Consider the following 27,731-nt stretch of genomic DNA (forward strand, 5'->3'; position numbering starts at 1 on the left):
CTCAGGGAGGAAGAATGATTAGCACCACAGATGGGACTAATGCTGTTAACGTGATTAAAAGTCATCAAGCTGTGTAACACAAAAGGACATTTTTTAAATGTGTGATTGCAGCACCCTAAGGTTATCTTAATCTTAATAACAGAGAAAAAACTTTTAGGTAGAGAAAAATATCTTAACATGTTGAGGCTGACTTGGAGTGCTTACCTGCTTTTATGGAAATGAATCAAAAGTATACTATTTGATTTAGCAGGCCAATAGCTTGAACAGTAACAGTTTGAAAAAAAGAGAGTCTGAGTTTAATTTTAAGTCCAGGCTCAGATCAAACATAAGCCCGCCGGGTTGATGGTTAAAGCAAACAAATCTGCTCACACACTGTTAAATTTTCTGTTCTCGACTTGGACTTTCAGGTGTTTACATCCACGCCCACCGCCGCTTCTGACGTTCAGCAACATGAAGTGGATACGTTGACAGACACGGGGTATAAAATTCAGTGTTCAGGCTGCACATTTTTACAACTGGAGAATGTAAAAAAATCACTTACAGCAACGTGAAATCGAGTTCAGGGATGTCTAAAACTTTGAACTCTGACCTTTCTGACAGCATTAAGAGCTTTATCTACACTTTTAATCTTGAGATATTTTGAGACATCTATAGATAGATGTTTAGATCTACAGATATCCTAGAAAAATAAGTGCCAAAGTGCTCATTGTGTCTCAGTGATAAACAAACATGATAGAGAAATGCTGTTGTAATAAATGAACTCTTATAAATGTGTAAAATTACAGAAAATGTTTTGGTGATCCAAAAACGTTCCTTCACTTTTTTCAAAGCCACCCAGTGGGTGGAGTCTTTGCCGGACTGATCCTGGACCCCGGGCCTTATGTTTGTGATCTAGTTCTCCTAATTTGTTGTTAAAGCCACTGCGAGCCACTGCAGATGGGTAACAGGAGTTACCCATAAATATGGAGATTTCTTTCTCCAGAAAGAAAGGTTCCACATCTACATCTACAATAAACTATAATAAACCACCTCTATATAAACTGCTTGTGTTTCCACCTTTAATAGCTTCTGACGGCCTTTCTTTGGACTTGAGAGGTCTATGTGGACCTAGTTGTGCAGTGAGCAGATGGACCGTTTGCCATCATCGGTGGCTTCACCGTGTGAGAACTCTTTACCTGGACTCTCTCGTGTCTCCTGCCACAGTGTGTCTCCTGTGCTTCAGCTCCTCGGAGAACTGCCTCTTTCCACCTTCGTTCTCCTCCTCCTCTCCATCCACCCCCCACGAGATCCTCCTGTCCTTCTTGTCCTCCTCTAATGACTTGGATCTGAGTTATGTGTGTTTGTGCGTTCATGTGTTTGCGTGCGTGTGGGTGGAAGAATCAGAGCATGCAGAAGGACACAAACATGCAACGGCAAGTGGCGTGCAAGAAAAGGAAAGACAGACTGTGATCAGCATGCACTTCTCCGACATCTGGGTTTAATTAGAATATTAAAAATGATGGCTGTGGTGTTAAAAAGCAGCCTTTACAGTCACAACTGACCTGAGTCGTCCCCCGGGCCGTTCTGATTGGATAGACATGTAGCTGGTGCTACTGAGGCGGGAGGCACTGCTGGCACGGGAGATCGCCGACACGTCGCTCATATCGCTGTCTGAAGATCTGGCCGACATGTTGTCGCTGCTGCGCCTCTGTTCTGCATACATCTAAAGATGGAGGTAAAGAGAAGGAGGGTGGGAAGCTCAGTACGTTTGTTCAAACTGAGGACGAATAAATAACAAATACATTGTTTATAAAGTCCAGAAGGAAGAGGTGAGCAGCGAATACAAACACTCACCTCCCGTTTGGTCTTGAGGTTTGTCTCAGGGTCATGGGAGGCTGAAGGCCGGTAGGAATGTACTTTCATCTGCAGCTGTCGGGCTCGCTCCTCCACTGCGAGGGCTGAGGCACAACATTTTTAAAAAGACAAAGGATATGGATAAAAGCATGTCACTGAGAAAAAAGCAAAACCCATGAAGAAAAATAAAATACACGTGTTTTAATTGGATGGTGTTTCCTGTGGATGCAGGACATGGGTTCTGACACTAGGTGGAGCATTATGTGCACTGGAAACTCCATCAGGAAGACTCAAAGACACTTTAGATCTGCACTGAAAAAGTTTACATTTCAAATTCCAATCCAGGTCTTCTGGGAATGCCGGATTTGGATTTATGGTTAGGTGAAATCCTACTTTAGTGTTTAAAGATTTATCTTTGCAGAGAAAACCAGTGAATGTGAACCAGAAGGACACACATATACTGTAATAGCACTGGAAAGTGAGGAAAACTGACATAGGCTAAAGTTTTAGAGGGACTAAAACCAAATTCCCTGAAGTTAATGCTTTCAATCAAACAGCTGTTAAACTTATTTTACATTTTAGAGTTGCACAAAAAATAAATTCCCACCTGAGCGCATATTCCTAAACTCCACAACTGTGAGAACACCAACAACCCGGAGCTCTTTGGAAAAAGAGCCACTTGAGAGAATTTGGAAATATACTAAGACTCTTGGCGCCATCAGCAGGCAAGTGAGTGCTGAGAAATCTACCAGACAGTGACTGACGTTTTAAAGTCTGTTAAAGTCTTAAAATCTAGCTAATTTCATGCAGCAGAAATTAAACTTAAGAATAATACTGTCATGGTCGTGGGTCAGGATAAAGACAAGCTGTGGAAGAGAGCCAGAGATTAAGAATAACTCATAATTAAATGCAGAGAGGTGTATAAAAACACAGTGAGTGAAAAAGAAACACTCAGTGCATCATGGGAATCCCCCAACGCCTACACTTATTGCAGTGCACATAAAGGAGGAGTCAGGGTCACCTGATTCAGCCTTATCTGTATACTTTATCAAAAAAGGAAAAGTAGAGATAGTGTCTGTCTCCTGAATCCAAACTGGAAGCTGGTTCCTGAAACTGAAGGCTCTGCCTCCCATTCTACTTTTAAATACTCTAGGAACAACAAGTAGGCCTGCAGAGCGAGAGCGAAGTGCTCTAATAGGCTGATATGGTACTACAAGGTCATAAGATAAGACGGGACCTTTTAAATTTGATTCTGGATTTAACAGGAAGCCAAAGAAGTGAAGACAACATGTGGGGAAATATGCTCTCTCTTTCTAGTCCCTGACATTACTCGTAGGTTTTAGCTTGTTTGGTTTAGCTGTGTCTCCCGGTGTCTCCACTCTTACTCACCCTTCTATGAATATATTGTCTCACTCTCCCCTTGTCCTTTGTTCAGTTGTCCCTTTTTGCTGTTTGTATCCTCGTTCTGTGTCCTTGAGGACGTTCTAGAGTTTTCTGGTAACTTATTCCCTGCAGTAGCTCTGTTTGGCATATGCTCTGGATTATTTTAGACTTTGCTATTTCCTGCATCGACGCCATTAAAGGCTGATTGTTTGATACTGTATTTAAGTCCGCGACTCACTTTTTCGCAACCACCTTTTCTCTAGTTAAATAACAGAATTTATTATTTTTAAATACATCTTTACCTTTTAGGAAATAAGGTATGAGTTGAATGTATGAGTTTTCCACAAATGTTTCAAAATAAAAGTCTTTTTGAGACATGTAATGTTTAGTCCAGTGAAACCCTGTGAAGGTTTTAATTGTAAACCACCAGGAAATGTTGAGTTTGTATAAATAGTGAAATGCAGTAATGTTAATAAAACAAGTGAAATGGATCAAAAATACTAAAATAAGACTGACTGAATTATACAATCACTATCTGATTATTATATCAAACAGGCATAAAAAGACATTTTTTCTTCAGCAGTTAATGCAAATAAAAGTTTCACATTCAGTCTGACTTTATGAACTCTCTTACATGTAATAGCTAAATCGGTTTCATTAACGGTGCAGCGTTGTCCCTGCACACTCTGCTCTACACCTACAGTTCTAAACAGTATGAAAACTCCACAGTTTTCATACTGTTTATATTGTTTTTTTCAATCAAAGGAGTGCTGAGCAGACAGAAATCTTGATGCACTTACTTTATGCTGACAGCTTCCTGAACTGCTTTCAGGGATTTTTGATAGGTTTGTTGTTTTGCCCTGAACTGTGTGTTTCAGGCTCATATTTTGAGAGTTTAAAAAATAAATTAACGCTTTTGACCCCAGAGGTCATTAAAACACAAACAACAAGAGCCAGTGCAACTGACTAAACTACGACTGAATGTAAGATTTTTTTCCTGCTGAGTCAAATCTGGAAGAATTACAGCTGCGAATTGTTAAAACAGGATTTTTTTAAATGAATGTGGCTGAACGTTTCACTCCAGCCTGGTGATTGTGATGTGGAGACTCAGTATATGCATTTCCACATCCTAATCCTTCACTGTTGTGCTGCTGTTGGTGACAGAAATTGGAGATATTGTCTTTCAGGTGAAATTTAATAGCGCCGGGCTTGAGGGGTTAAAGAGTGACCATTTGTCATGCTTCAGTTCTGCTGTTTGAAGTGACCCAACACTGCAGTTGATCATTTTTACAGTCCTTCAAATGGCATCATGTAATTTTCAAATCTCACTCCTGGTGAGAAGGACACAGAGATTTATTGTACGCTAAACGTCCTAATCCGACAGATGAAAGACAAAATTCAGGGCAAAAAAACCTTAAAGGCACTGAAGCTGTGGGCATAGAGTCAAACATGAGCGCAGCCTACATAAGTGCATATGAGTTTTATCTACTCAGCACTCCTCTGCACTGACAATTTAAAGGCTGTTAACCCTTTTCGACCTGGAGGTCCCAGTACCTGGCTATAAAACACAATATGTGACCATAATTAGAGGGTTTAACTTTTAAGGGTGCAGCATTGAAGCTGGTAGAGCTGCAATCCAGAATTTTAAAACAGGTTCAGTCACTACAGTTACTCATTATTGTAAGGCTCTCTAATTTTAGCCCGTTCTAATCATAGGGTGTCAATAAGTGCTACTCATCAAAACTGCTGTCAGTCAAAGAGCAACACAAGGTGTGCTTTGGCCTTCATGCACTTTTCATTTGTCAATAAGCTCGGTTACTGTTGTGAAGGGGCGTGTTTTCCTAAATTTCAGGGTGTGAAGCAGACATCTGACAAACGCCACTATAATACACACTGAGGTGACGGCGCAGGGCTGTTGTTCTGATGTCACTGGTCCAGTAATGGGACAAACCTGATGCATTTAAAAATCCTTTTAGTTATTCACTTTGACAACAGTTTGATGCGAATGATTACAACTATCAAACTGTTGCGATACATCTTCTTTCTTATGAATTTTTCTCCACACACAACGCACCTTGCTCTATACTGCTGCTTTTAGCGGGGAGCTGAGGGAGCTGCCTGCCCCTGCGACCTGATGAGGGAGTCCCCGCTGGGGAAGTCGGGCTGCCATAAGGGTGTGCTCTGCAGGACATGAACACACAAGGAGGTGCGAAAATTAGTTATACATACATATAATGATAAAGAGATTAATCTCTCATTCAAGTGAGACCCAACACTCAGTCACAGAAGCAACAAACTGGGGTCAATGGTAAAGGTCAAAGGTCAAGATAGGAGAGAAACTGATCAGAATCATCAATGAAGCTGCAGGAGAAGCAAAGGAAGATTCACCGAGTGTGTCTGAGTATTTCTACAGATCCCCAAAAATACTTCAAATACTTTATGTACAGACAATTTATAAAAATATCACATCACTTGTGAGCAACATATCATAAAGATCATACTGGGATATGGCTGATATAGGTAGTATCTGTGCACTCAGTGTAACAGAGAGGAAACCAGGTGAGGGGAGGCGGGGCTCTGGCAACAGCATGCACCTGTCCAGCCGTGGTGAGTTAGGACAAGACCCTGACAGGACTGTCTGGCCAAAGGGCCTCAGAGGGCCTCCTCTCCCTCTACTGCCCCTCAGGATAGAGGTGGGCTGGATGCGACTGCCATCAGCAAATAAAAAGGAATAAAAACAGAAAGATAGCAACTCAAAGCAACACAAACAGTCTGTTTCAGTGGTGGATGGTCATATTAATCATGGTCTAATCGGCCCACCTGCAGTTTTTTTTTTGTTTTTAATCTAAAGGGGCAGCCAATCAGAAAAAGTCAGCTTACAGAAGGCGGGGCTTAACATATTACAATTATGAAATGTAAAGAAAATCCTAATATAATACAAGAAAACAATCAAAAACTTGACCCAAGTTAAATTTATCTGTTTTGTTCTTCAAGGCCGTGTCATCATGCACCTCTGAACCGCTTTCAGCACTGCCTCTATCTTCAGCTCCATCTTCAGATCACTGATCTCTAATTTCACTGTAGAGTTTGGATGGAGAGCATCATCTTCTGGGTCAAACTGACTGTACTTTAATGTTTAAGATGATTAAAAAACAAACAAACCACGCCCTGCCAAATAGCCTTCTATCTTCAGCAGAGAAGTCAGCAGGGTCCGAGCCAGAACCATGTTCACTGTTTTTTGAATTTTCCTGACTTGTGCATTGTGCAAGGTCTTTGAGAGAAAAGTTTGGCTCTTTTTTGTGATGTGTGCCTGAAGCAATCCAGAGGTGCGCAAGTACACTGAAGGGAAGATTGGACAAACATAACTTTGCACAGAGAATAAAAAGTCAGTTTGGCTTCTCGATTATTAAAAAAAGGCTTTTTTTCTTGCTTAATTCCAAACATATAAAACACAGAAACCCAGTTTTTGTCAGCGAAGCTCCATTTACTGTACAAAACAAATCACAAATATGGATCAATGTGTTTATATCTAAGGTCTTTCTGAGGATTTCTTAGATTTGAACAAGAAAAAAAAAATCCACACATGACCAAAAGGAACAGATGGTTAAATATGATCCCTCTGGAGAAAAAGGAAAGGATTAGGGTAATGAGGTGGAAACACAGGTAAATGAATGAATGAATGAGCTTACCTGTCCCCCTCCAGGCTTTTTCTGCTGCCCTTTGGACAGTTTGGACCTGGAGAACTGTTAGACTGCCTGTGTTGGCACACAGCGGCCACAGAGAGAGAGGAAGAAAAACAAACACGATGTGGAAAATGGCGATGCAGAGAATGGCCCAACTGAGCTCTGGGCAAGAAATACTATAAAAAGGTTCAAACTCAGTCTTTCTATTGGTTTATGGAAGCTGCATAGCTGCAAAAGTGCTTTCAAGCCAGAGAAGTGAAGAAATTCAGAAGAGAGAAGCAGGTGCAGCACAACAAAGGAGAGATTATACAGCCTTAGACAACAAATATTTACAGGGAAAGGGTTGGAAGCGGTGCTGATCACAAGATCTACGATGTACATATCACTACAGGACAAGCTTCAGGCTACAGGCTAGGCTTTCAAGTGAGAGTTCAGGGACGTATGAGCAGGCAAGCAGAACCGCAGCGTGTCAGGGGTCGGCACAGGGGGGTGGACCCGGTGTACCTGTCTTCCTCAGGGGCCACATGTTCTACTAAGATCCTGGGGCTTGGGGGAGTCGTTCGGGGCAAAGAGTTGGAACACCTGGAGGGGTGGGAAGGTGGGAGGGAGGAGGAGCATCCCAGTGGGAGAAAGGTTGTTAGTGAGGAAAGGGACAGTGAAGGCTGCTTTCAACTTCATGGCACAACATCAGGTAAAAGCTCCACAGAGACACGTTTCTGTGAGCAAACAAACTGACACGGTGGTAAAAATACCAGAAGAACTAGAATTATAATAACACAGTTTTTGTTGCATCTGTAAAATTAAACCTTCCTCACAGACTACAGAGGATCAAACATGGTGTCACCAGCTGTTACATCCCTATATGTTCCTAACAAGAGCTCGGTCAGCAGTTATACCAGCAATCAGACTCCACCAGGGCTCATGATAATCGGTGCGGACAGAATTTCTATGTGCAGTGAAGATGACAGCGATTGTCAGCTCTTTGTGATTCTGCTTTTTGCGGCTATGTGGACCTGCTCAATGGATTTCCAGCTTACAATGGGGCAGTTTGCAGCTGTGTTTGAAGAAGCTGGGATAAGAAATAGCATCGCCAAGTCTGAGGCCAGGATTCTCCAATGGGAAACGGTGGATTACTGGCTCAGGTAGAGACGTACAGAAAGGGATGAGTGTGAAGGTGAAGCTGTTGATTTACTGGCCGATCTCTCTCCTTATCCTCACCTTATTATTTGCAAATAAATAAATAATAAATGCACAGTATCCATGTTGCCATTTTTTCTGTTTACTGACTGCAGGGTGGAATCAATCTTAGTATATGACTCTTGGGAAGAAACTGAATAAGCATATCTGCAAATAATATCTGAGAGAAGCTGCACTCAGTTATGCTTGCTGGGACCTTTGTGGTTTATAATCTTATCTGTTCCTGTTTAACTCCTTCATCTGTCTTGGAGGTTAAACGAGCTGAGATAGGCAAGCAACTAGATAGTTTGAGTTGGGTTATTTTTTTTAAATGAGGGTGTATAATGGCAAATTTACTCATGTATGAAAGGGGCACATGATGTGAAGGGAAGTGGAGACATGCAGCATCCTAACACCCAAAAAGTTGAATGACTCCATCAGAAAAAGAGTGCAGGTAGAGGTGATGGTGTGCATGTTCTTCTGATACCTGTCTCTGTCAGTAGAGTGAAAGTCTGGTCTCAGACACGTGGTGCTGGCGCTCCTCACTCTGTCCAACGACGGCTGCAGGTCACTGCACCGCCACAACAGGGCAGCAGAGAGAGAAACAGAGATGCACAGGGACAGAGGATGCGAGGAGGAGGCGAGGTGATGAAGATGTTGACAACAGAAGGATGATGAGTGGGAAGGGGAACAAGAGATACAGCAGAAATAGTCAAAAGAAAGATAACAAAATAAGGCAAAGAGTGAAGATGGGAGACCACCACAGAGGGAGAAGGAGAAAGGATGAGGCGAGCAAGTAAAAAAGGGAGGGTTGATAAGAGAAAGAGGGACAAAGAAAATCCAGAGAAAATCAGAAGAAAGGTAACAAGAAGTGAGAGACAAAGAGAGAAGAAGGGAGGCCATGAGACAGCGCAATAAAACGGTAATGGCTCTGATGCTGTGTTTCCATTTATCACCGCCAGTCACTCCTCGCGGCCTCGCAGAGTGAGACCACTCAGATGGGAGGTTGTCATGGGAACCAGGTCTACATGGGAGAAGGGACGGTTCGTGTGTCTGGGAGTGAGCAAGGAGAGCAGAGCTCCGCTGCATGTCTGTGCTGTGTCACATCATGCTGCTGACAACAGCTACTATCAACAGATGGCCGGCTCGTTGCCATCGCATGACGTCGCACACGACGCTTTGAGGCCAAACGCCTGACACGGGCGGCAACAAGAGCTTAAGAGTAACACCCTGCTTTTACCAGCACACGCTCCAAAAGGAAAAAGAAGCAGTTCTGGGTGGCAAGAGGACCAATGGTGGGAGGACATGTGAAGTGGGTGTGTTCTTACCTAACCGTGACCTCATCAGTGAACCTGAGCACACGGTGTGTGAGGATGCTACGAGGCAAGGCGCTGCCCCCCTCCTGCCTGTGGGGCGGCTTGCTCTTTAGGCATGCGGGGAGGGTGGAGCTGTGTGCCAGAAACCCCGCCCACAGTGGGTGGGGAAAGACCCGCATGCAAAGAGAGGCAAAGGAAAACAAAAATGACACACACAACTGAGAGAAACAAGCCAAATAAGTGCAGGAAGGGGAAACAACATGAAATTAACAAATGAAGTAGAACATTTACATGGCAACATAAAGCAGGGTAGCTTTAATGCATCCTGTCCACAGCTTATGTAACAGCTCGATTAAAAGGCTTCCTGCAGCATCGTGCCCACGAGATGAGCTACATGCAGTCTGTGACTTCAGAGAGCCGAGTGTAGAGATTGTTCTCTGGTGGATTGGCCCCGCACACATACGTACAGGAAGATTACATGTAACACCAATTATGTAACACAATCTAAAGCTGCAGAGGCGACACGTGGCGAGGAAACCGAGCTGCAGCAGATCTATAGGATGTAGGCGCTGTTATCAGAGCAGAACAGACAAAAATGGAGGGAACTGCTCCTACATGAAATGTCCACATAAAACCCATCGTGTCCCCCAAAGACCTTCATGAAGCAAGTCTCACTATTTCCCCCGCACTGGTTACCTGGACATGTCCCCAATCAACTGCAATCAATCTGCTTAAAGAGCTATACCTTTACTACCATCTTTGCTGCAGTCAGATTGTAAGTGAGGATTTTTGAATGCTTCCCCCCTGTTTTTCAAACTTTTGGGGCTAAGCTACACCAAGTTATACAGAGTGGAATACATTTTAGCTTTTAAATGTTGGAAAGAAACTGAAATAGCATATCTCAAAAAATATATGAGTGTTTACTGTTCTGTGAAAGCAGTCAGAAGCAGGAAAAAGGGAAAGTAAGCAGATACTACATACATTCACTCTCTGATTCCATCATCAGCATCTGAAAAATGATGTTACTTCGTGTGTTTTAGCCCATCAGCTGCAAAGCATCCTCAGGTTTCATTTAACCAGCAGTCATCATCAGGGTACTCTGGCAACTTCAACCCAAGCCAAGCTACAGCTGTTCACATCATTCAGGTTTTTTCATGAGACTCGATGGAGACAAACATCAGGTTCCTTTAAATAAAACTAAAACCACTTGTTCTGCTCTTTAGTTACAGTTGGTCACTAGTGGACATTATGAGCAACCCTTCATACTAATACACAACAGGCAACAAGCCCTTGCTAGTACGCACTTAAATGGCACTGCCCCCAAGTTTAACCTGGTAAGCGGACACTTTGTGAGGCAAACAATGGTTTTGCATAAGATTACTACAAGTCGTGAAAGTTCTTAACATTAAGCAATCTCCATTCTCCACATTCCTACTTTCTTTTGTTTGTAAGCCTCCTAAGGGTCTACAGACAGGCTAACAGCCCATCTCGGCTTCATTTAGCCACAGCACTTTTAAACTAAATGCTAATGCCAGTGCTTACAATGTCAACAGCATGCCAGCGCTCTAATTAGCATGGAGGAAGACAGAAATCGAGTTAAAATGCTATTTAAATGTTCAGTGGTCTGCACTGTTACCTCGCAGTAAAAGGGGTCGAACCCAGGACGGGACTTTCTGTGTAGAATTTAAGTGGGTTTTCTTTGGGAGCTTCAGTTTCTCCATCCATCCAAAAAGTAGACGGATTAATGCTGCCTGTCTTGGTCTAGGACACTCTAGCAAAAGAGTGTTAATCTCGAGAGTTTCCTTTCTTGGTTAAATAAAAGTAACAAGAGTAATTAAAAGTTTAGCAAGTTCAGTTTGTTTCTGCAGTCCGTCCAAACCGTCGAGTAAGGGGAAGTCGCAAATAGCTAAACTGGTGTTACAATCATGCTTTTGTGTCCCTAAATGGATCCTTGGCCCTAAAAGTTTTGGTCACCCGTTGGTCAGCCCAGGATGTTTTCACACATGAATATCTCCAGACTCACTGTTTGGTTCAGGGGAACTGCCCGTGCAAAGTGTGCAGAGTAGGTGAGCTCTGCTAGACCCTCACACGCAGCATTACTAGAAACTGCAAATTACTCCAATTGTGTTTCTTTTATGATTTGTAGTTGATGGGCTACACGTGTAAGATTAGCAGTGTGCTCATGTAAAAGATTGTGTAATGCAGATGGGAAAGCAACACATCTCACTGAAGCGGCACCATGACAAAGCAACTTGGCACACACTCCGACCACAGCACGCACAATCAGCACAGCGGCCTGGGAGACATATGGGCATTTATTGCATTGAGAGATCACTGCCACGAATAAATGGCCCACCAACTCCACAAATGAGTCTGGGAAAGCTGGACAGGCACAGAGAAGGGTTTGCAGGACTGCCTTTAATGCTAAAAGCTTACCTGTAAATGTCTTTATGGATACCGTTTACTAACAGGGGCATTTTGGGGGGGAGGGTGTTGCTGTATCTACCTATGCTCCTGGTTGTATGAGCGGAGGTCATGCACGTAAAGGAAGACAAGAAAAAAGTGGAAAGACAATCCATAACTGCTGTTATGTAGAGAAGACATCCAAGGCAAAAAAAAAAACGAAATAAAAGAAATTATTCACAAAGCTTTGCCTTCTTTGAGGTCAGGTGCCGAGCGGGGCTCAAATCCCCGCATACACTGTTATGAGACAGTTGAATTTATGTGTGCTACAACTACTCGTGACACTTTTGTCTTCATGCATGTGCAGAAAAGCAGAAATAGCAGACACAACCATAACCAGCATGTTCCTTTTGCATTAAAAAGGCCAACTTTAAGAGTTAAGATGGAGTTGTTAAAGTATAGTGAAAATGGAAATGATGACAGCTACTCTTTTTCTTTTTACCTGTTTGTGTGCAGGCACTCGGCACTCCCGCCCCGGATAGACCTGTGCATCTCCAGGACCTCACTGTCATTGGCATGACGATGGGTGAACAAATGAAAAACAACACAAAAGAAGAGGATGGCAACTCAGACAGGTAAAGTGAAGTTATGAATGACAGAAACCAGGAAATCATAATTCTGAGATTTCAATCAAGTCTCCGTTCAACAGCAGAGAATCCCATATGGAAAAGACTTAGAATAAACCCGTGCATACACTCCTGTAGTAAATGTTCATGTTTTACATACACCTCCTAAGAAAGTGGCATGCAACGCCACTACAGTGTGCACTTTCTATTTTGAGTCCAAAGGGGGCTGTGCACTGTCTATGATGGCTTAACAGTAGAAAAGCTCTACACCGTCCACATTCAGTGGCTGCAGTAGGAAGAATAAAACACTGACCAACTCCCACTCTGTGGGCAGGTTTCACACGGGCGCTGGTGAGACCGTTCAGAATGAATCTGGAGTCTGCAGCTCCGAAATGGAAATTTCCATCATGTTTTTGGTGCAAGGTTGTGCAAACATAAATGCAGTTTTACATTTTATGTGTTTGGACTGTAGTAAAATACGTTTCTGTGAGTCATTATCATCAACAGCCGCAGCACATAGTATGGCAGCCGCCATTGTGACGAGGCACGAAGCACAGCGACCAGCTGCTTCCTCTCCACACGTGACAGTGTGCCATTTCCTTTCAGATGCACTGTTGACGCTGTTGATGTATTTGTGGAAACTAAAATAATCTGTGTCTTTGCTTGAATAAGCTTGATTCCTGTTCACTGAGGTTCTTTCCTGAACTGCAGCAACTTTTTGCACAGCATTGCTCTGCTCATGCTCTGCATGGTTTGAATACATCGTCAGCACAGCGGCAGAAACAGCGGCATGTTCTTATCAAGCAGGGCTGTCACGTGTTCTGTTAAATTCTCTTTAGCTTCGAAGAGTTTAGTATCACGTGTCGTAAAAGGCTCAACAACGTTTGTTGTTGTTGTATTTTCACAATTTGCCGCGATCAGCGTGACACATAAGTGTCTACGTAAACATCCACACTCGCACACATTTAACGTGCACTTGATTTAATTTCCCACAATTATATTTCATGAAGAATCTGCAAAAAAGGCCACTTTTATGAGTAAACAGATTTAAAGATATAAAGGAGACAATAACTGCACTGCTGCAATCTGAAACTAAAGCATCCAGCATCTAATGCACTCAATTATACAACAACACACTTTGAGTTGGGACCACCACAAAAGCCCATTTTTCCTCACAGAGCAAAGTGGTGGAATCTGCCCAAATCCAAATCCTTAATCCTAAATTTGCATCATGTGTGGCAAAAAATTCTAAGAAGAGGAAGGAAAAAAAGAAACTCTCCAAAAACCCAAGTCGTTCATAAACACCTCCACATGCAAGGAAACCCAAGATGCACGCGAGGATTCCCAGAAACTGCTTCACAGCAAAAAGACCACCTGACCATGAAAGACACAATCTGGCGACTCAGAAGTAAAATACCAGTGCTGTGCGTGCGATACAGCAGGAAGTAAAACTTGAATCAGTGTAAAAACTGAGAAAATAAAGAAATTATTTGTACATAACTCTAACCCAGAACCACGGCACCAGCAGTACACGGGTGTGTTTTAACAGTCGAGTGGACGTACAATATGTGTAAACACAGCTTAGACTTCCTAAGTGTTCCTTTCTGTTGCTCTACATATCTAACAAATCTTTTTAATTAATGCAAAGAAGAACAGAGGTCCAGTATTCTTACAGATGCAAGTGCAGCACATGCCATGTTCTGTGTGAAGGACCCGAAACTTTAAAATACACATAAAACTTCAACATTTACCACAAGTTCTTTTTCTATTTCTTTTCCATATGGGTAGTTTCACTCTGTTAGTAGTATTAGTAGAAAATAGTTTGGCAAGATCACATTACACACACATAAACAAAAACAATATTCAGCCTTTGAGAAATATATATAATTGTGTCAAAGCCCCAGAAGTTCATGTTTGATGATGGCCAGTTTCACTGTTAGAGAATCAACCATTGATCTGACACATGTCAATCTTTCTTTTATTACAAGTAAAAAAGTCAACTAGAAGAGATTTTCACTGCCCCGCCCCTCATCCTGAAGATCCCAGGAGATTCCAACAGCAGGTTACCTGTCCTCAGAGTACTCGTAGTCCGAGTCACCTGAGCGTTGGTGCTCCAAGTGGGGCTCGTGGTAATGGGAGGGGGAGTGGGAGTGGTGGCGGTTCTGGTGGATCTCATCCAAACTCCTGATGATGAGAAAACACATCATTTCTATATGTAATGTGAAAAGGAGTGCAGTCATTAAAAGAAAGAAAATACGATAAAATGAAAAAACTATAAAGTTGTGACTTTATCATGTTTATTCTCGCTTTACTGAGATCTGACTGAAGATTTGATGTAGAGACACGATGAGCAGGGGTAAGAAGTGAGATTGAAACGTTCTAGGTAAATGCTGCCTGCACCGCAAAGCAAGATTAATGTGTTGTTCGGGCATGTTGAGCCTAAAGTCAGAGTTTTCAGTACCAGGAAGGTGGATGCCTTTTAACCTGGCTAGATCACCATGGCAACTGCTGTGCTGAACACAAGCTAGAAGAGCGACTAGGGCACATTACAAAGTCAATCAGTCCATTTGTTGGTTATTTATCACCAAAAATTCAATGAGTAAAGATCCTTTCACACACAAGTGATTTGTCACTCTTCGTTTGGCTTCGGGACAGTATCAGAGCTGAGCGCACCGAATAGCTAAAAGTTTGAAGTTTCAGAGCTCTAAGATGTCGATTTGACATTTGAGATGAGCTGCAGCCTGAGCGTGCAAAGGGAAATAAATACATTAACTCAGGAATTTACACAGCTAATGATTTTCTGTCAGCTGTGCTCTGTTGTGGTGTTTTCTGGTTTACAGATTTGTTTAGCGTATCAGTTAAGGTCCCTGAGTCTTGGACCCAGAGTTTTGAGTTTGGCATGTTTTGGGGTTTTGTAGTTTTACATTTTTTATTATTTTTGTTGATTATTGTTTTATGCGTCCGTATTCTGCATTGGTTATATTTAGCTCTCTGCTGCTTTATAGTTTTAGTTTTATGTGTTTTCCTGGACGTTTTCCTGGAGAGAGGATACATTACCCAAGTTCAAAGACAGTGTGATTAGACACTGATGTACAACTTTTATTATTGTGGGAAAAAAGCAGAAAAAATCTCCAGATCAACCACCCACGAAATGTGACCCATGTTGTGGAGACCCGGCACTCAATCAAACATTTTAGATTTGAACTTCTGCTGCACTGCCAGCTTCTCCCTGGGTTAATGAAATGTTAACAAGAGCTGAGGTGGTTTGTCTCTTCCAGCTGTTCCAATTATTGAAATATATAGACAGCATCATCAAAAGCATCCATATGTGGGTCTCCAAAGAAGTAAATTCATTAAATATTCCCCAAACTGGGATGGGATCTGTCAGAATGGTGAATACGATCTACTCTTTACATCTGGCCAGCTGTGACACACAGAGTCTGTCGTGTGCCTGGGTCATTTGACCCAGTGTGTTGTGTTCTTGTATTTTCATGTCATTTTCTATTATGGTTCATGGTTAAGTCCACGTTGGTAGTCTCGAGTTTAATCTGCGGTGCCTAGGTTGTTCTGTTTAGCATCTCTGTTTTGCCCTCTGTGTCTCTCTCTGTGTGTCTGTGTGTATATATGTTGTGTGAGTTCTTGCGTCTCGTTTCCCTTGTTTCATTCTTTGTCCCCCCTGCCCATGTTTATCCATGTTTCCCCAGTCTGCCATGTCTCTCTTGTCTCCCTCTTTGCCTTTCCTCCATTTCTTTGTCATGTTCCTCCGTTTCCTGTTTTATTGTGAAGGTCTCGGGCTTCCATGTTCGGTGTGTCTAGTTCTGCTTCCCCTGTGGCGTCACGTTAATTCGTGTCAGCAGTGTTCCCCGTGTGTTTAGGTTTCACTTTTTAGTTTTGTGTCGCTTTTTCTCCCAGTAAATAAAGCTGTATTTTGGAGGTCCCGTCTCCGCAAGTCTGCATTTTGGGCGCTGTCCTGCCTGCGTTACACAGCTGTACTGTTTACAGTTTTACTGTTAAATCATTTGTTACACACAGCAGCCATGCTCAGGCTGAGCCCTGAGCTTCATTTTGGTTTTTTTAAATCAATTTTTTTTCTTAATTTCTGCTTAAATTCAAATTGTGACAATAAAATACTAAATAAGCATTTTATATTTTATTATATGTTGATTTAGTAACTAAAAGAACCAGCAGGGAATCTGGTAACGTCACATCTCAGATGGTTTAGTGCAGCGGTCCCCCATCCTGGTACCGGGCCGTGAGAGTTAAGGCTCGTGTGTGAAATTTATGGTTTTCAGGGTTTTTATCGTTATTTTTTTAAATCGTTGTTATCATTAACTCATTAACTTTTATCATTAACACTTTCCCAGGGCTTTTTCCTGTGTTTTATGAATAAATCTTCTTTTATTTGGTACCGGTACTGGTTTTATTTTGCAGTTATCCACACCAAATAACACAAACAGTTGGCTAAAAGTGCTTTAGAGAATAAGATAGAGACCCTACAATAACAGAGAGAAAGCACCAACAATCAGACGACACCCTGTGAGCAGAGACAGTAGGAAGGAAAAACTCCCTTTTAACAGGAAGAAACCAACAGAAAGAGGCTCAAAAGAGGGCAGCCATCTGCCATGACCAGAACAATGCAGCAGCGGACTTGTCGAGCAGTAATCCTCGCAGCTGCAGTCCACAAATTAACAAGCAACGTCAAGCTTTTCTTTAGGGTTCCCCCACTTGCCAAATCATCACTCAGAGTTCAGCAGCTAAAACTCCCCGGTGTAACTCACCTTTGCATGGGCACGTGTGCAGGCCGAGACCGAGCCCTGCACGTGTCCTCTCTGTGAGGCGACACCGAGCGCGAGCGGTGCTGGACGGGTCGCTGCTGCTCGGGCACAGCCAACGTGCTGCCCCGCTCTCTCTCCCTGGAGTTACGCTCTGCGCCTGCACCCGCACACAGATCCAGTGTGGACACACAAACACGTGCAAAACAAGCAAAATACATGTTTCAAGATTCACAGATATAACATACACACAGGAGGGATACAAACACTCACACACATCCAGGCATTAGTTGTGTCCTTAGGTAAGGGTGCACCAGTTGTAATGAGTCAATACTACTCGCTACCGTTACAGGTGCCATTCACCTACAGACTGTAAAACATCACATCTGGATGTTTTACAGGCAAATAAGCAGCTTGCAAACGCAGTGTAGCTGGTCATGTGACTGTTTCTGCAAATGTGTCTGTCAGACCTGAGCTCAGTTTGTTTTAATCCCATGAAGTGGCTGATGAGATGACAGATCAGGCATTTACAGTTACAAGCCTACAAAGCTATAGTAAGTCACATGATACAGAAAAAAATGCAGTAACAGAGCATTAGCCTCATTTAAAGCTGAGATCGGCAGTAATGTTTGAGTCTTACAGGAAAAAAACATCTCCTGTTGTGTGAGAGAAACCTACACTTCTCTACCTCCTCCTGGCTTTGTGATGGGAGACTCTGGCCAATCACAGGTCAAAGAGAAGCTACTCTAATTGGCCCTTCTACAAATTCATGGGAACTTCCCTTTACTAAGTGGCAGATATTCCTGAATTAAAAGTGGCTATTCCACCGACAGCAACTACGTACATTGCAAAGCAGCCCAAAAAAGGGACATTTAATGCACTAAAACACATCCCATGTCAGGAGTGAATATTAACCATCACCAGGGAGCAATGACAAACTATATTCAGCACCTCTCATTGCTCCCTGGATTGGTAAGATGCTAAGTTAAATTTTCTGTGATGGTCTTGATGTAGTTGGTTGATGGCCTTCTGGCTGCTGGAGCTGATGTATAGCCTATATATGTCTGATGGGGTGGAGTTAGGACAGTTATAGGAGAGAGGGGGCTGCAGGACATTTCATTAAGGAGTCAAAAAACAGTGACGCCATCCCTGAACCATTAACTAGGCTGGCAGAAATCCTTGACGTTGCTTCTAACCCTAACCTAACTTTATATGGAATGGTTGAGTGGCGTGCCAAGACATTGCTCCCAATTTAGTGTGATCTCTTCACCCATTCGTTCATTTTCTTATACCACAGAAGGGTTGGGGCCAGTTCAAGCTAACATAGGGTGAAAGGAGGGGGGTGTATGGCTTATGACCTCTTCACATTTGGAAACATGTGACATGCTATGATTTAAAAGTTTCATTAATGGTTAACGATACAGAAAATACTCTTGGCCACCAATGCAAAGATGTAAAACTGCAAACTTTACTTTGATTTAACCGCACGTGGGAATTACTGGAAATGGTATACAGCAATCTGACAAGATTCTGGGACAGGAGTGTAGAGCGCAGAGGCCAGTGGTCACTTTGCTCGTCCTCCTCTAATGGCTGATGAACACCCACTTGTGTTCTGCAGAGACACTGAGACATTGGCTTGGGGGTTTTTGGGGGCGGGGTTTGGTCTTTCTAGACGTCTGCCAACTCTAGCTTTAAATATGAACGACAGGATGTGAAACAGAACTGTGCAAAGTGAAGTGAGGCGAAGGTCTCAATCATGTCTTGTATGGATCATTAAAGGTAGCAGCCAGTTGGGGAGCTTCTAAGAATACACAGGAAGCATCGCTGGTTGGATAAGTACAAAAAAACAACAACCTATGTATAAAAACGGACTCTCAAGATGCAGTTAGGTATACACTTGCACTGCAACTAAAATTAACACTTTTTTTTGGCCAATGAATGAATAGTTGAGTGAATGAATTCATCACCCGTGGTGCACGATTTAAGCTGTGGCTAAGAATTGTGGGTATTGTAGTACAGAGCTCTGATATTGGAGGCAAAACAAATTAACAAGGAAAAAAAAATAAAATAAAATCATAGTAATGTTCAAATAGTAAATCAATGCACACTGGAACTGAAGCGAGGGCAGAAACAGGCAGCAAAGCAGCTGTAGCTAAAATGTCTTCTATTGTCTGTGTTCAGTGTGCTTTCAGTGAAGTAAGGAGCAGGAATAGAAGCATGCAGGATTGCAGGAGACGTAGTGGAATGGCAGTGAACTACTGCAGCTCTGCAGTGCAGCATGCACTCAGTGCGTCGGTGTTTCTAAGACCCAGCAAAAGAGGAGAAAATGCTCATGCAGCCTCACGCAAAAATTCAGAATCTGCACCCCAGTAAGAAATGTGATGATTTGCAAAATACTTTCAGGTGTTTTTGCTGATTCAGCTTGAATTAATTATTTTAATTTAGGTTAAATTTTTAGAAATTTATAGAAGCAGACCCAAAAGGTTTCCACAGGACATGAAGGGAGGATGCACAAGGATGCTCTCTCACGCAGTGCTGGGCACCTACAGGCTACTACGAGGAAACGCTCAATAACCATGACCCCCACCCACCTTTAGTCACTACTATCAAACCATCATCAAACTCTGTATCAATGATGCGATGAGACCCTGCACACATACAAACGCACACGCAAAACACCCACACACAAGACAGGGTAAGGTTGAGAGATTCTCCCACGCTGAGAGAGACACTGGAGAAGGCTCAGAACAGGAAATGTTAGCCACCACGCTCAAACACTGTTGGTTAAAGGACACACAGCCTGCAAATAAATGAACACACATACTCTGTAGTTTCTTGCTGGGGCTGTCTCCATGGACGTGTCTCCGTGGGAGGTATGGAGAGGGCTGTGGCAGAGGTATAGAGGACACGTCATGTGTCTGGAGCTTATACCAGTGAGGAATGTCGTCTAGCAAGGCCGTCTCCAACTCTATGAGGATCTGAGGGGGACAGAAAGGGAGGTGGCACATGAGAAAAATGGAAAGTAGAAATCTTCACATGTGTGAAGTCATTTAAAAGAAAATCAGTTTCATCCACTCAGAGAATGAAACTTTAGGCAATCATATTCAGTAAATATACAACAAATTAAATCATATGTTAGGCAGACTTAGCAAATTTTGGGTGATGGGTGTTTCTCACAGTTCCCCCTGTTATTCTCTCCGCAGACCGGTATTTGAGAAACATGTTTGCACCATTTAATTTTTAAAAACCATTTAAAAACTATAAAAACTGTTTTCACTTTCTTATTGCTTTTAGAGTAACAGTTCTTTTGAAGTTTATATTCTTTTATCTACTGTTTTCTTTAAGTTTGTATTGCTGTTTTGTGACTCCTGTAAGTAAGAAATCCTTTATGGATAAATTATGGTTGCTTGCTATCATCTTCATCTGTAATCAGAAGTGTCTTTAATTTAAAACATAGTAAAAATCCCAAGATTTCCAGTTATGGGATATTGGGAAACATTTGGGAGCTGGCAGAATTATTTATGTAATTATATTATCTGGAACTATTGATGTAAATGATCAATACTTGTCTGAATGAAGTCAGTAAGACCAGATATCTCTCATTTCTTCTCCAAAACAGCTCTGGCCTGCTGTTTCAACCATCTATTTATGAGAGGCAGCCAATGAGAGGAAAGTCTACTTAAGAGCCAAGAGAGGAGGAGCTTAAGAGGGGAGGGGCTAAAACATTGCTTCGAACTGAAGAGCTGGACCGGGAGGCATTACAAGATAAATAACAATTTGATAGCATATTAGCTCATTTTGAATTTGATGGCAGCAAGACAAAAGTTGGGATGAGGGAACAAAAGGCTAGAAATGTGAGGGCAGGAACAGTTTGCAACTAATTAGGTTAAATGGTAACAGCTCAGTAACATGACTGGGTATAAACGTGCATCTTATAGAAGCACAGAGGTTCATCATGTCCTTCTGCATTCTGATTCCAAAAGCTGCCAGACAGGACAGGAATTAAAACACGTGCACCACATCCTCTGGACTAAAGAAGAGTTCAAACACTGTCAATGCTCAACAGTATCTACACGTTTTAGAGCAATGTATGCTTTTCTTTATATGACATCTACACTGACATTCAGGGAAGACCTGTATCGATTCCAACAGCATAGATACCGCAGATAGATGTAGTAGAAGAGTTTGCGTAGTGATTAGGCCTAGCTGAGGTTCAGACTAACTAAAAACATCTGGAGCATCATGAAACCAAAGGTTCCACAAAGAAGAACCAGGACTGTTAAGCAGCTGGAGTCTTCTATCAGACAATAATGGGACAACATCCCTCTTCCTAAAGTGCAGCAAATCTAGCAACTGGTCTTCTCAGTTGATCTCCACCTTATTTTTTTAATTTTGAAAATGTAAACAATACGCTATACAAACACAGGCCATTTACCATCTACGTATGTTTCTTCTACTAAGGTTAAAATGTGGATTTAGGGGATTTGATGTGTCTATTACAAGTTTTACAGTTCAACCAATAAAATGGCTTTGCCTGCAGATTGGACAGTGGCTGTCACGCACCTCGCCCAGGAATTCACTCTCCTCCTCCTGGACTCGAGGCTGATCCCACACTGTGATCTCCAGCATGCGCTCTCTGAAGTCTCGCCGATGAACGTGGGAATAAATAAAGGTCTGGTTCCACTTGGGCTCAGCGCTCTTTTTCACCGTTTTAGTCCGTCGTTTACTCTTATCACTGGAAGAGAGAAGAAATCATGGATTCATTCAGTGTGCAAGAAGGAGAACAGTATGGGTTTTTTTTATTGTTCAAAATAAAAACTATAGATAAAGAAATATCCGTGAGATGCTCAATAAGTAAAAATGAACACAATGAGCTGACCTCCTATCAGGCAGGAAGTACATCTTGACGTAGGGGTTTCGAGGTCGTCCGTCTGGTCGGGGTGGCAGGTCTATGGCTTGAAGGACGTTGACAATCAGCTGATGGCCCACTTTGTCGTACCACAGCTTCACCTGTAACAATGCATAAAGGCAGTTAGCATCCTTTTGAATCTATATCCAGTCAGATGAACCTCATTGTGTTTGTTCCTGATACTCACAGAGAGCTGTCCAGGCAGAACCAGAGGAAGGTCTCTGAGAGTGCTGGGACTAGTAGGGGACATCACGGATATAGATGGACGGTCCATCTTCTGGGACTCAAAGGAGCTGGAGCCTGCTGAGGGATCAACAGAATGAATAATAGGAAAAAACATTAACTGAAAGCACATTTTAAAATATAAAGCCTGTTAAGCTGGTGATATAAAAACTTACTAGATTCTAGAGGAGGGTGGGAGGACTCTGGGATTCTTGGGATGTCTCTGTAAAAAGCAGAAGAGTCACAGAGTGTATACAAATCTTCCCTTACTATGTGTCATTCAGCTGGCATATATCTCTAAACAACAACAGTTTCTAACACAGTAGAAGAAGAACAAAACCAGTCAGTCATATTAACAGTGTGGGGAAAACAGCAGGTGGCCAAGGACTGAAGAACAGGTGGAAAAAAGGGGATGTCTTTCTTGGATCTGAAGGATTTCAGGGAAGATACATTGGGAAGGGGCTCCACCCATTTCAGCAACTCTACTTACTGATGTGCTCTATACACTTTTCTCAAGAGGTGTTTGGACATAATTCGGTTCACAGAGCTTTTAGATAAAGGAGACACATCAAAAGTCCGTCAGAAGGAAAATCAAAGCCGTGGTACTTTAACAATGACCAGTACACATTAGTAACAACAAACGCACCCTATAGGTCTCGAAACAACAATCTCCACTTGAGGCTCAGCCTTGGACTCGAGAATGATGTTGTACACTTCTTTCTTGGTTGCTCCTGGCAACGACTTCCCGTTCCACTGCAACACCTCATCACCTGAAAACAAGATTAATGCCTCTTAAAGTCAAACTGAAAAATCAAATGTCCTCAGTGTGCAGTTAAGTGCAGCGCAACTTTTCTGCTGGGTGCTCCACACAAAAACCCGACGATGATCGGTCAAAGGCTGTATTCAGAAAATGGACATTGTCACCATAACATCACCCTTTGGTAAGAAAAGTCCTTTTGTGAAACTTCACGCTTGTTTGACGCTGGATGACCGAGGGGTGGACACTTAAAACTTGTCAATCACACGATTAACCACAACCTGTTTCATCCTCGTTTCTGACTTTAATGGAGAAAATAATTCAATTTAATGTGACTTTAGTGTGGAAACAATTTTATCTCATCAATCTCCAGACTTAAAATAAGTGGTTGTCCAGCACATTAATGTGACTTATTGCCGCTTGCATCTTTCATGAATTATCATGAAAAGATCCAAGTTGTCAAATTAGACAAAAAAAAACACTTCTGAGAGTTTTCAGAGACTGGAAGGACTTTTTTGCACTTGATGAGGCACATTTCTGTCTTTTTATCTGCCCATTTTTACATGTTCGGTTTGGTATGCCAACCCACTATTTAGCCCACCATAAAGGTCACTGCTGCCTGGGTTTTCTTGTTGGCTCCTTCTTTTTTTCCTGACTAAACCCACAGTGACAAAGCATTTTAGGTGAGTTACGATGATTTCCGACCTGTAAATTGAAAACGGAGCTCTCAGAACCTCCTCAAATGTTTTTTCACTCTCAGGAGTGATTTTAACACTATGTTCAAGCATAAATAAGGCCCTGGGTTAATACTTTCAGCAGCAGCTGAGTCGCTGTACAGTCAAAATTTATAGCCAGAAGTAGTCCCGTGACCTCAGCACTCCATACATTACTCCATTATTATTCAAATCATGACACAGCGTGGTCAGATAAGCAAAATGTAGCATGAATGATGACTGCTTTACTGCAGAACTGTACACATTGCCTGTTTATACATTCTGTGCTTCCTTATATATGCTCTAATATCACTTTAATCCCAACAGCTGACTGCGGTTGCTTACTTTTGCCCACATTCCTTTTTTTTTCTTTTTTAAAATGCTTTGAAAATTATTTATCAGTGTAAAACTGGCAAAACCAAACTCCTCAAAATAGCACTCCAGTAAAGGTCTGGTATAATGTGAATGCAGCACAAGCAGGCTGGTTGATTGCTTTGAGTTCAAGTGGAGCTCACACAGACATTACACCAATAAAAACACCTGTATTATTACTATTCTGTAGGCCACCACAAGCTGCTACAAATGTTTAGCATTTTAGCATTTAACAATTTCAATGACAAGCACACTACTCATGCCTGCAAAGATGACAGGTACATACTGATGTCTATGCAAAGGTTGATCTCACATGCATTCCTAGATGAAAGCAATACTGTCTGCAGTTCTGCAGCTCCTGCAAAGGAACAACATGTTCTATTTTTTGTACCTGCACGTAGGTGTCCCACGACATCTGCCAGACTCCCTTTTTTAACTTTGGTGATGAAGGCCCCAAGTCTCCCTGTCTCCGTCATCTTCCCTCCTACCACCTGCACACAAAGATGAGACAGACGTACGATAAGATCAGATGTCACTCCGTCCTCTCCAACACTGCCTGTTGTCTCAGTGAGGACAGATCTTAATGTGAATGAATCCCTGCTTACTTTTAGTCCCAGGAGAGAGCCTGCCTCACGGGGCATGGCTGACCTCTTGCTCAGAGTAATCCGCCCAATCAGGTGGTCACCCTCTTTGGATGGCTGCCACGAAACTGGATGCTAAAGGGACAAAGACATGAGGATGTTTACAAAGCACATTATCAACTGTAAATACTGGTAATTTGGTCATGGGTCCCATGCAACATTAGACTTAATATAAGTGCAGCTATATGTGAGGAAAGGGATCAGGGCAGAGCTTCAGGAACAACCTGACTGGTGAAACTTACATGCCAAACTGCAGGATCTAGAGGATGACAGTCCCAGTCACCTGCAGGGAGAAAGAGTTCGAGAGGGAGGAATTAGTCATTTGTCTAAATTATGTTAAATGTAATTGTGCAGGTTGATTCCAAACTACAAAAAACTCTTAGAAAGATGACTCAGTGATGCCATTAAAGACTGGGATCTGCTTTAATTCAAACAACATAACTAATGGGTTTATCATCCCATTTCTGTTTTATATGCCAGGGCCTGCCAAAGGCTTTCTTTGAGGTAGGTTTAATTTTAAAAAGCTAAAAATTCCATTTCGCCATCTATAAAAATGTAACTTAATTTACTAAAATGATCTGAAATCTCTTACTTAAAAATACTTTAGACTCCCTGTTGAAGCGCCAAAGCTCTTATATTTTAGTATTTAGTTTCTGTTAGTTAAATTTTTTATTGAATTTTTATTACATTTTGATTTATTAGGCTTGCCTTCTCTATGTCATCCTGTATCTTGTCAAGTGTTTCTGTTGGTGATTATCTGCTGAGTTGCTTCCTGTTTTATTTTAACAGTCATCTGTCTCTGGCGTCTTGTGATTAGTTTACTTCCTCAGGCATTGTCTTGATTGTCTTCAGCTGTGTCTCATCGCCCTGCTGTGTCAACTTCCTTAATAATTACCCTCATGACTTGAAATAGTGCTGTTTTCCCTTTTCTTAGCGTCTCTTAACGCCGTAGTGATGGTGTGATGAAGGCCTGTGAACGTGTCGGATCTTTCCAGCCAATTGCTTCACCAGAAGGCAGATCACACAAAACCCTGTTTAACAGCTCATTTTGAACTAGTGACATCTGCTGGTCATTCGATGTGCTCCATAATCTCATTGCAGACTGCTGATGATCATCAGAATCACCTCAGACCACAAAAAAATTCCCGCATCTTTTCAACCGCTCAAATCCGGTTCAAATGACATGAAGCAGTCACGTCATTTCAGAGAAAGGGTTCCTCGTTTATCTTTGGTCATGTGGTTTCTGAAGAAAACAATACAGGTGTTGGGATGGGCTTTATTTGGGCACGCCCCCTGTCCTTGACACAGGCCTCGGGGCTTAAGCATCAGACGAAACATCAAAATTATTTAGCCTGTGATCATTCCCTGTGTGCGTCCTCCCTTTGAGTCCATGTGGATTTAGTTTTGCTTTACGCTCCCATGTGTTTTTTGGACTTTGCAAACAGCTACAACAGCCTGTCTTCTGGATCTGTGTTTGGGTCCTTGGGACCTGCTAGCTGTGACTAAACTGTGCTCAGATGTTGTCTACTGTGGTTGTCGATTTAAAAAGGGAGGAGCTAAAACCCTGTGTTCCAACAGAGGATGACCTAAGTAGCTGCACCACGCCCCAGTATAAGATAGATGAGGATTATTCTGAACCATGAATAATGCAAAGCTACTCTAGATTTTAAGAATACAAATATGGAGCGGGAAATGGGCAGCACAGTTTAGTGTGTGTCCTTTAACTTACATGTAGGATTAAAGTAATGTCATTCAGCAGTAACGGCTAAAAACATTCATAATCAAACTATTATCATTACTCTCCAACTTGGCCTGTCCAAGACTGGCTAAGTTGAACAGAGAAACAAAAGAGTGTCCGTGTATCCCAGCGCTCATTAACACTGACAGATGGAAAGCTAACTGGCTCTACATCAAGACAGAGGAGCCTGGGAGATTTGCAGTCATTGTTTCAAAGCAGGAGTAAAACAACAGCAAGAAAACATCTGATGGCGATTTTAAAATCCTTTGAGTAACTTCAGTTTGAGGTACGTGGGCAGGCAGAATAATTCACGTGATGTTTTTTTGCAAAATGCCTGCAGGGGGGAGAGAAAAGAACTTTTTGGTGGAAAGAGTAGAAACCAAATGAAGCCTATACAATCATGGTTGATGGAGAAATCAGGAAAAAAAAGTCTGAATGACTTGAGCAACTTTAGTGATGCTAACTGGAACACTCGAGAGGATAAATGCTGATGCCACCGTTTAGTGGATGAGCAAGCTGGGCAGATAGCTCTTTATTAACAGCTCTTTGTAGGTATCATTGTTTAAGACAAACACAGCATGTAAGTGAAAGAGGCTCCGCTTAACTGAAGATTGACCAAGTCCCTCTTACTGTCCTGAAGGCAGTCCTGGCTTACTCTCATTGGTAACTGACTGATATGGAAAAATCATCTGTTTAAGAGGAGCACGTGAGCATCCACGCTATCACCTATCACCTATCACCTGACCCTTCTTCAGCAGCTCTCTCCCTAGTCCTTCCAATCCACATCAGCGTTCTTTGGTATTTGTCTGTTTTAGTTTCCTGTTGTGTGGACTTTCACATTGTCATTTTCTCTGAGCCAGTTAGAGAAAACATATCAGCCTCAAAGCCACAGCATCCTATACTTTACTGGGCCTTCATGCAGCCACTGTCTGAAAAAAGCTTTTAGCTCTTCTGTCTTTGAGGCAGCTTTATGCCCGGGTGTCACGTCTATACTCACAGACGGAGCTGTGTGGCTGAGATGAGCATATTAAGGATCATCATACAGCCAATAACTGATATAACTCTCTGAAACCTGAGCGTTTGGCTCATAGGGCTTGACCACACATAAAAGGTTTAATACCAGCAATGCTGTGGTAATTTGTTAATAGAGTGCTTCAACATCAGAGTTGAATTGAATTTTATTATCA

The 27,731-nt window shown here is 42.3% G+C and overlaps 1 protein-coding gene across 4 annotated transcripts in view; it reads right to left on the bottom strand.

Annotated features, from left to right (window-relative positions):
- Positions 1 to 27,731, bottom strand: part of rims1b (regulating synaptic membrane exocytosis 1b) — an 80,215-nt gene that overhangs the window by 11,151 nt on the left and 41,333 nt on the right. The window contains exons 7-28 of one of the 4 annotated variants that reach the window (XM_013914104.1): positions 25,049 to 25,089; positions 24,771 to 24,881; positions 24,557 to 24,656; positions 22,970 to 23,093; positions 22,500 to 22,546; positions 22,289 to 22,404; positions 22,072 to 22,202; positions 21,756 to 21,927; positions 20,017 to 20,170; positions 19,784 to 19,840; positions 17,199 to 17,352; positions 14,488 to 14,604; positions 12,297 to 12,359; positions 11,828 to 11,905; positions 9,404 to 9,523; positions 8,563 to 8,646; positions 7,404 to 7,481; positions 6,906 to 6,971; positions 5,811 to 5,924; positions 5,291 to 5,397; positions 1,834 to 1,937; positions 1,542 to 1,702 (exon numbers count right to left, since the gene is read on the bottom strand). In XM_013914104.1, coding sequence (XP_013769558.1) covers positions 1,542 to 1,702; positions 1,834 to 1,937; positions 5,291 to 5,397; positions 5,811 to 5,924; positions 6,906 to 6,971; positions 7,404 to 7,481; positions 8,563 to 8,646; positions 9,404 to 9,523; positions 11,828 to 11,905; positions 12,297 to 12,359; positions 14,488 to 14,604; positions 17,199 to 17,352; positions 19,784 to 19,840; positions 20,017 to 20,170; positions 21,756 to 21,927; positions 22,072 to 22,202; positions 22,289 to 22,404; positions 22,500 to 22,546; positions 22,970 to 23,093; positions 24,557 to 24,656; positions 24,771 to 24,881; positions 25,049 to 25,089 — 2,299 coding nt within the window. Of the gene's footprint in view, positions 1 to 1,541; positions 1,703 to 1,833; positions 1,938 to 5,290; positions 5,398 to 5,810; positions 5,925 to 6,905; positions 6,972 to 7,403; positions 7,482 to 8,562; positions 8,647 to 9,403; positions 9,524 to 11,827; positions 11,906 to 12,296; positions 12,360 to 14,487; positions 14,605 to 17,198; positions 17,353 to 19,783; positions 19,841 to 20,016; positions 20,171 to 21,755; positions 21,928 to 22,071; positions 22,203 to 22,288; positions 22,414 to 22,499; positions 22,547 to 22,969; positions 23,094 to 24,556; positions 24,657 to 24,770; positions 24,882 to 25,048; positions 25,090 to 27,731 lie in introns of all 4 variants that reach the window. The other 3 variants (XM_013914105.1, XM_013914106.1, XM_013914107.1) reach the window with 3 other exon arrangements.

This window comes from Pundamilia nyererei, unplaced genomic scaffold (genome assembly GCF_000239375.1).
Source record: "Pundamilia nyererei isolate P.nyererei 1_Seehausen unplaced genomic scaffold, PunNye1.0 scaffold00171, whole genome shotgun sequence".
NCBI classification, from domain to species: Eukaryota; Metazoa; Chordata; class Actinopteri; order Cichliformes; family Cichlidae; genus Pundamilia; species Pundamilia nyererei.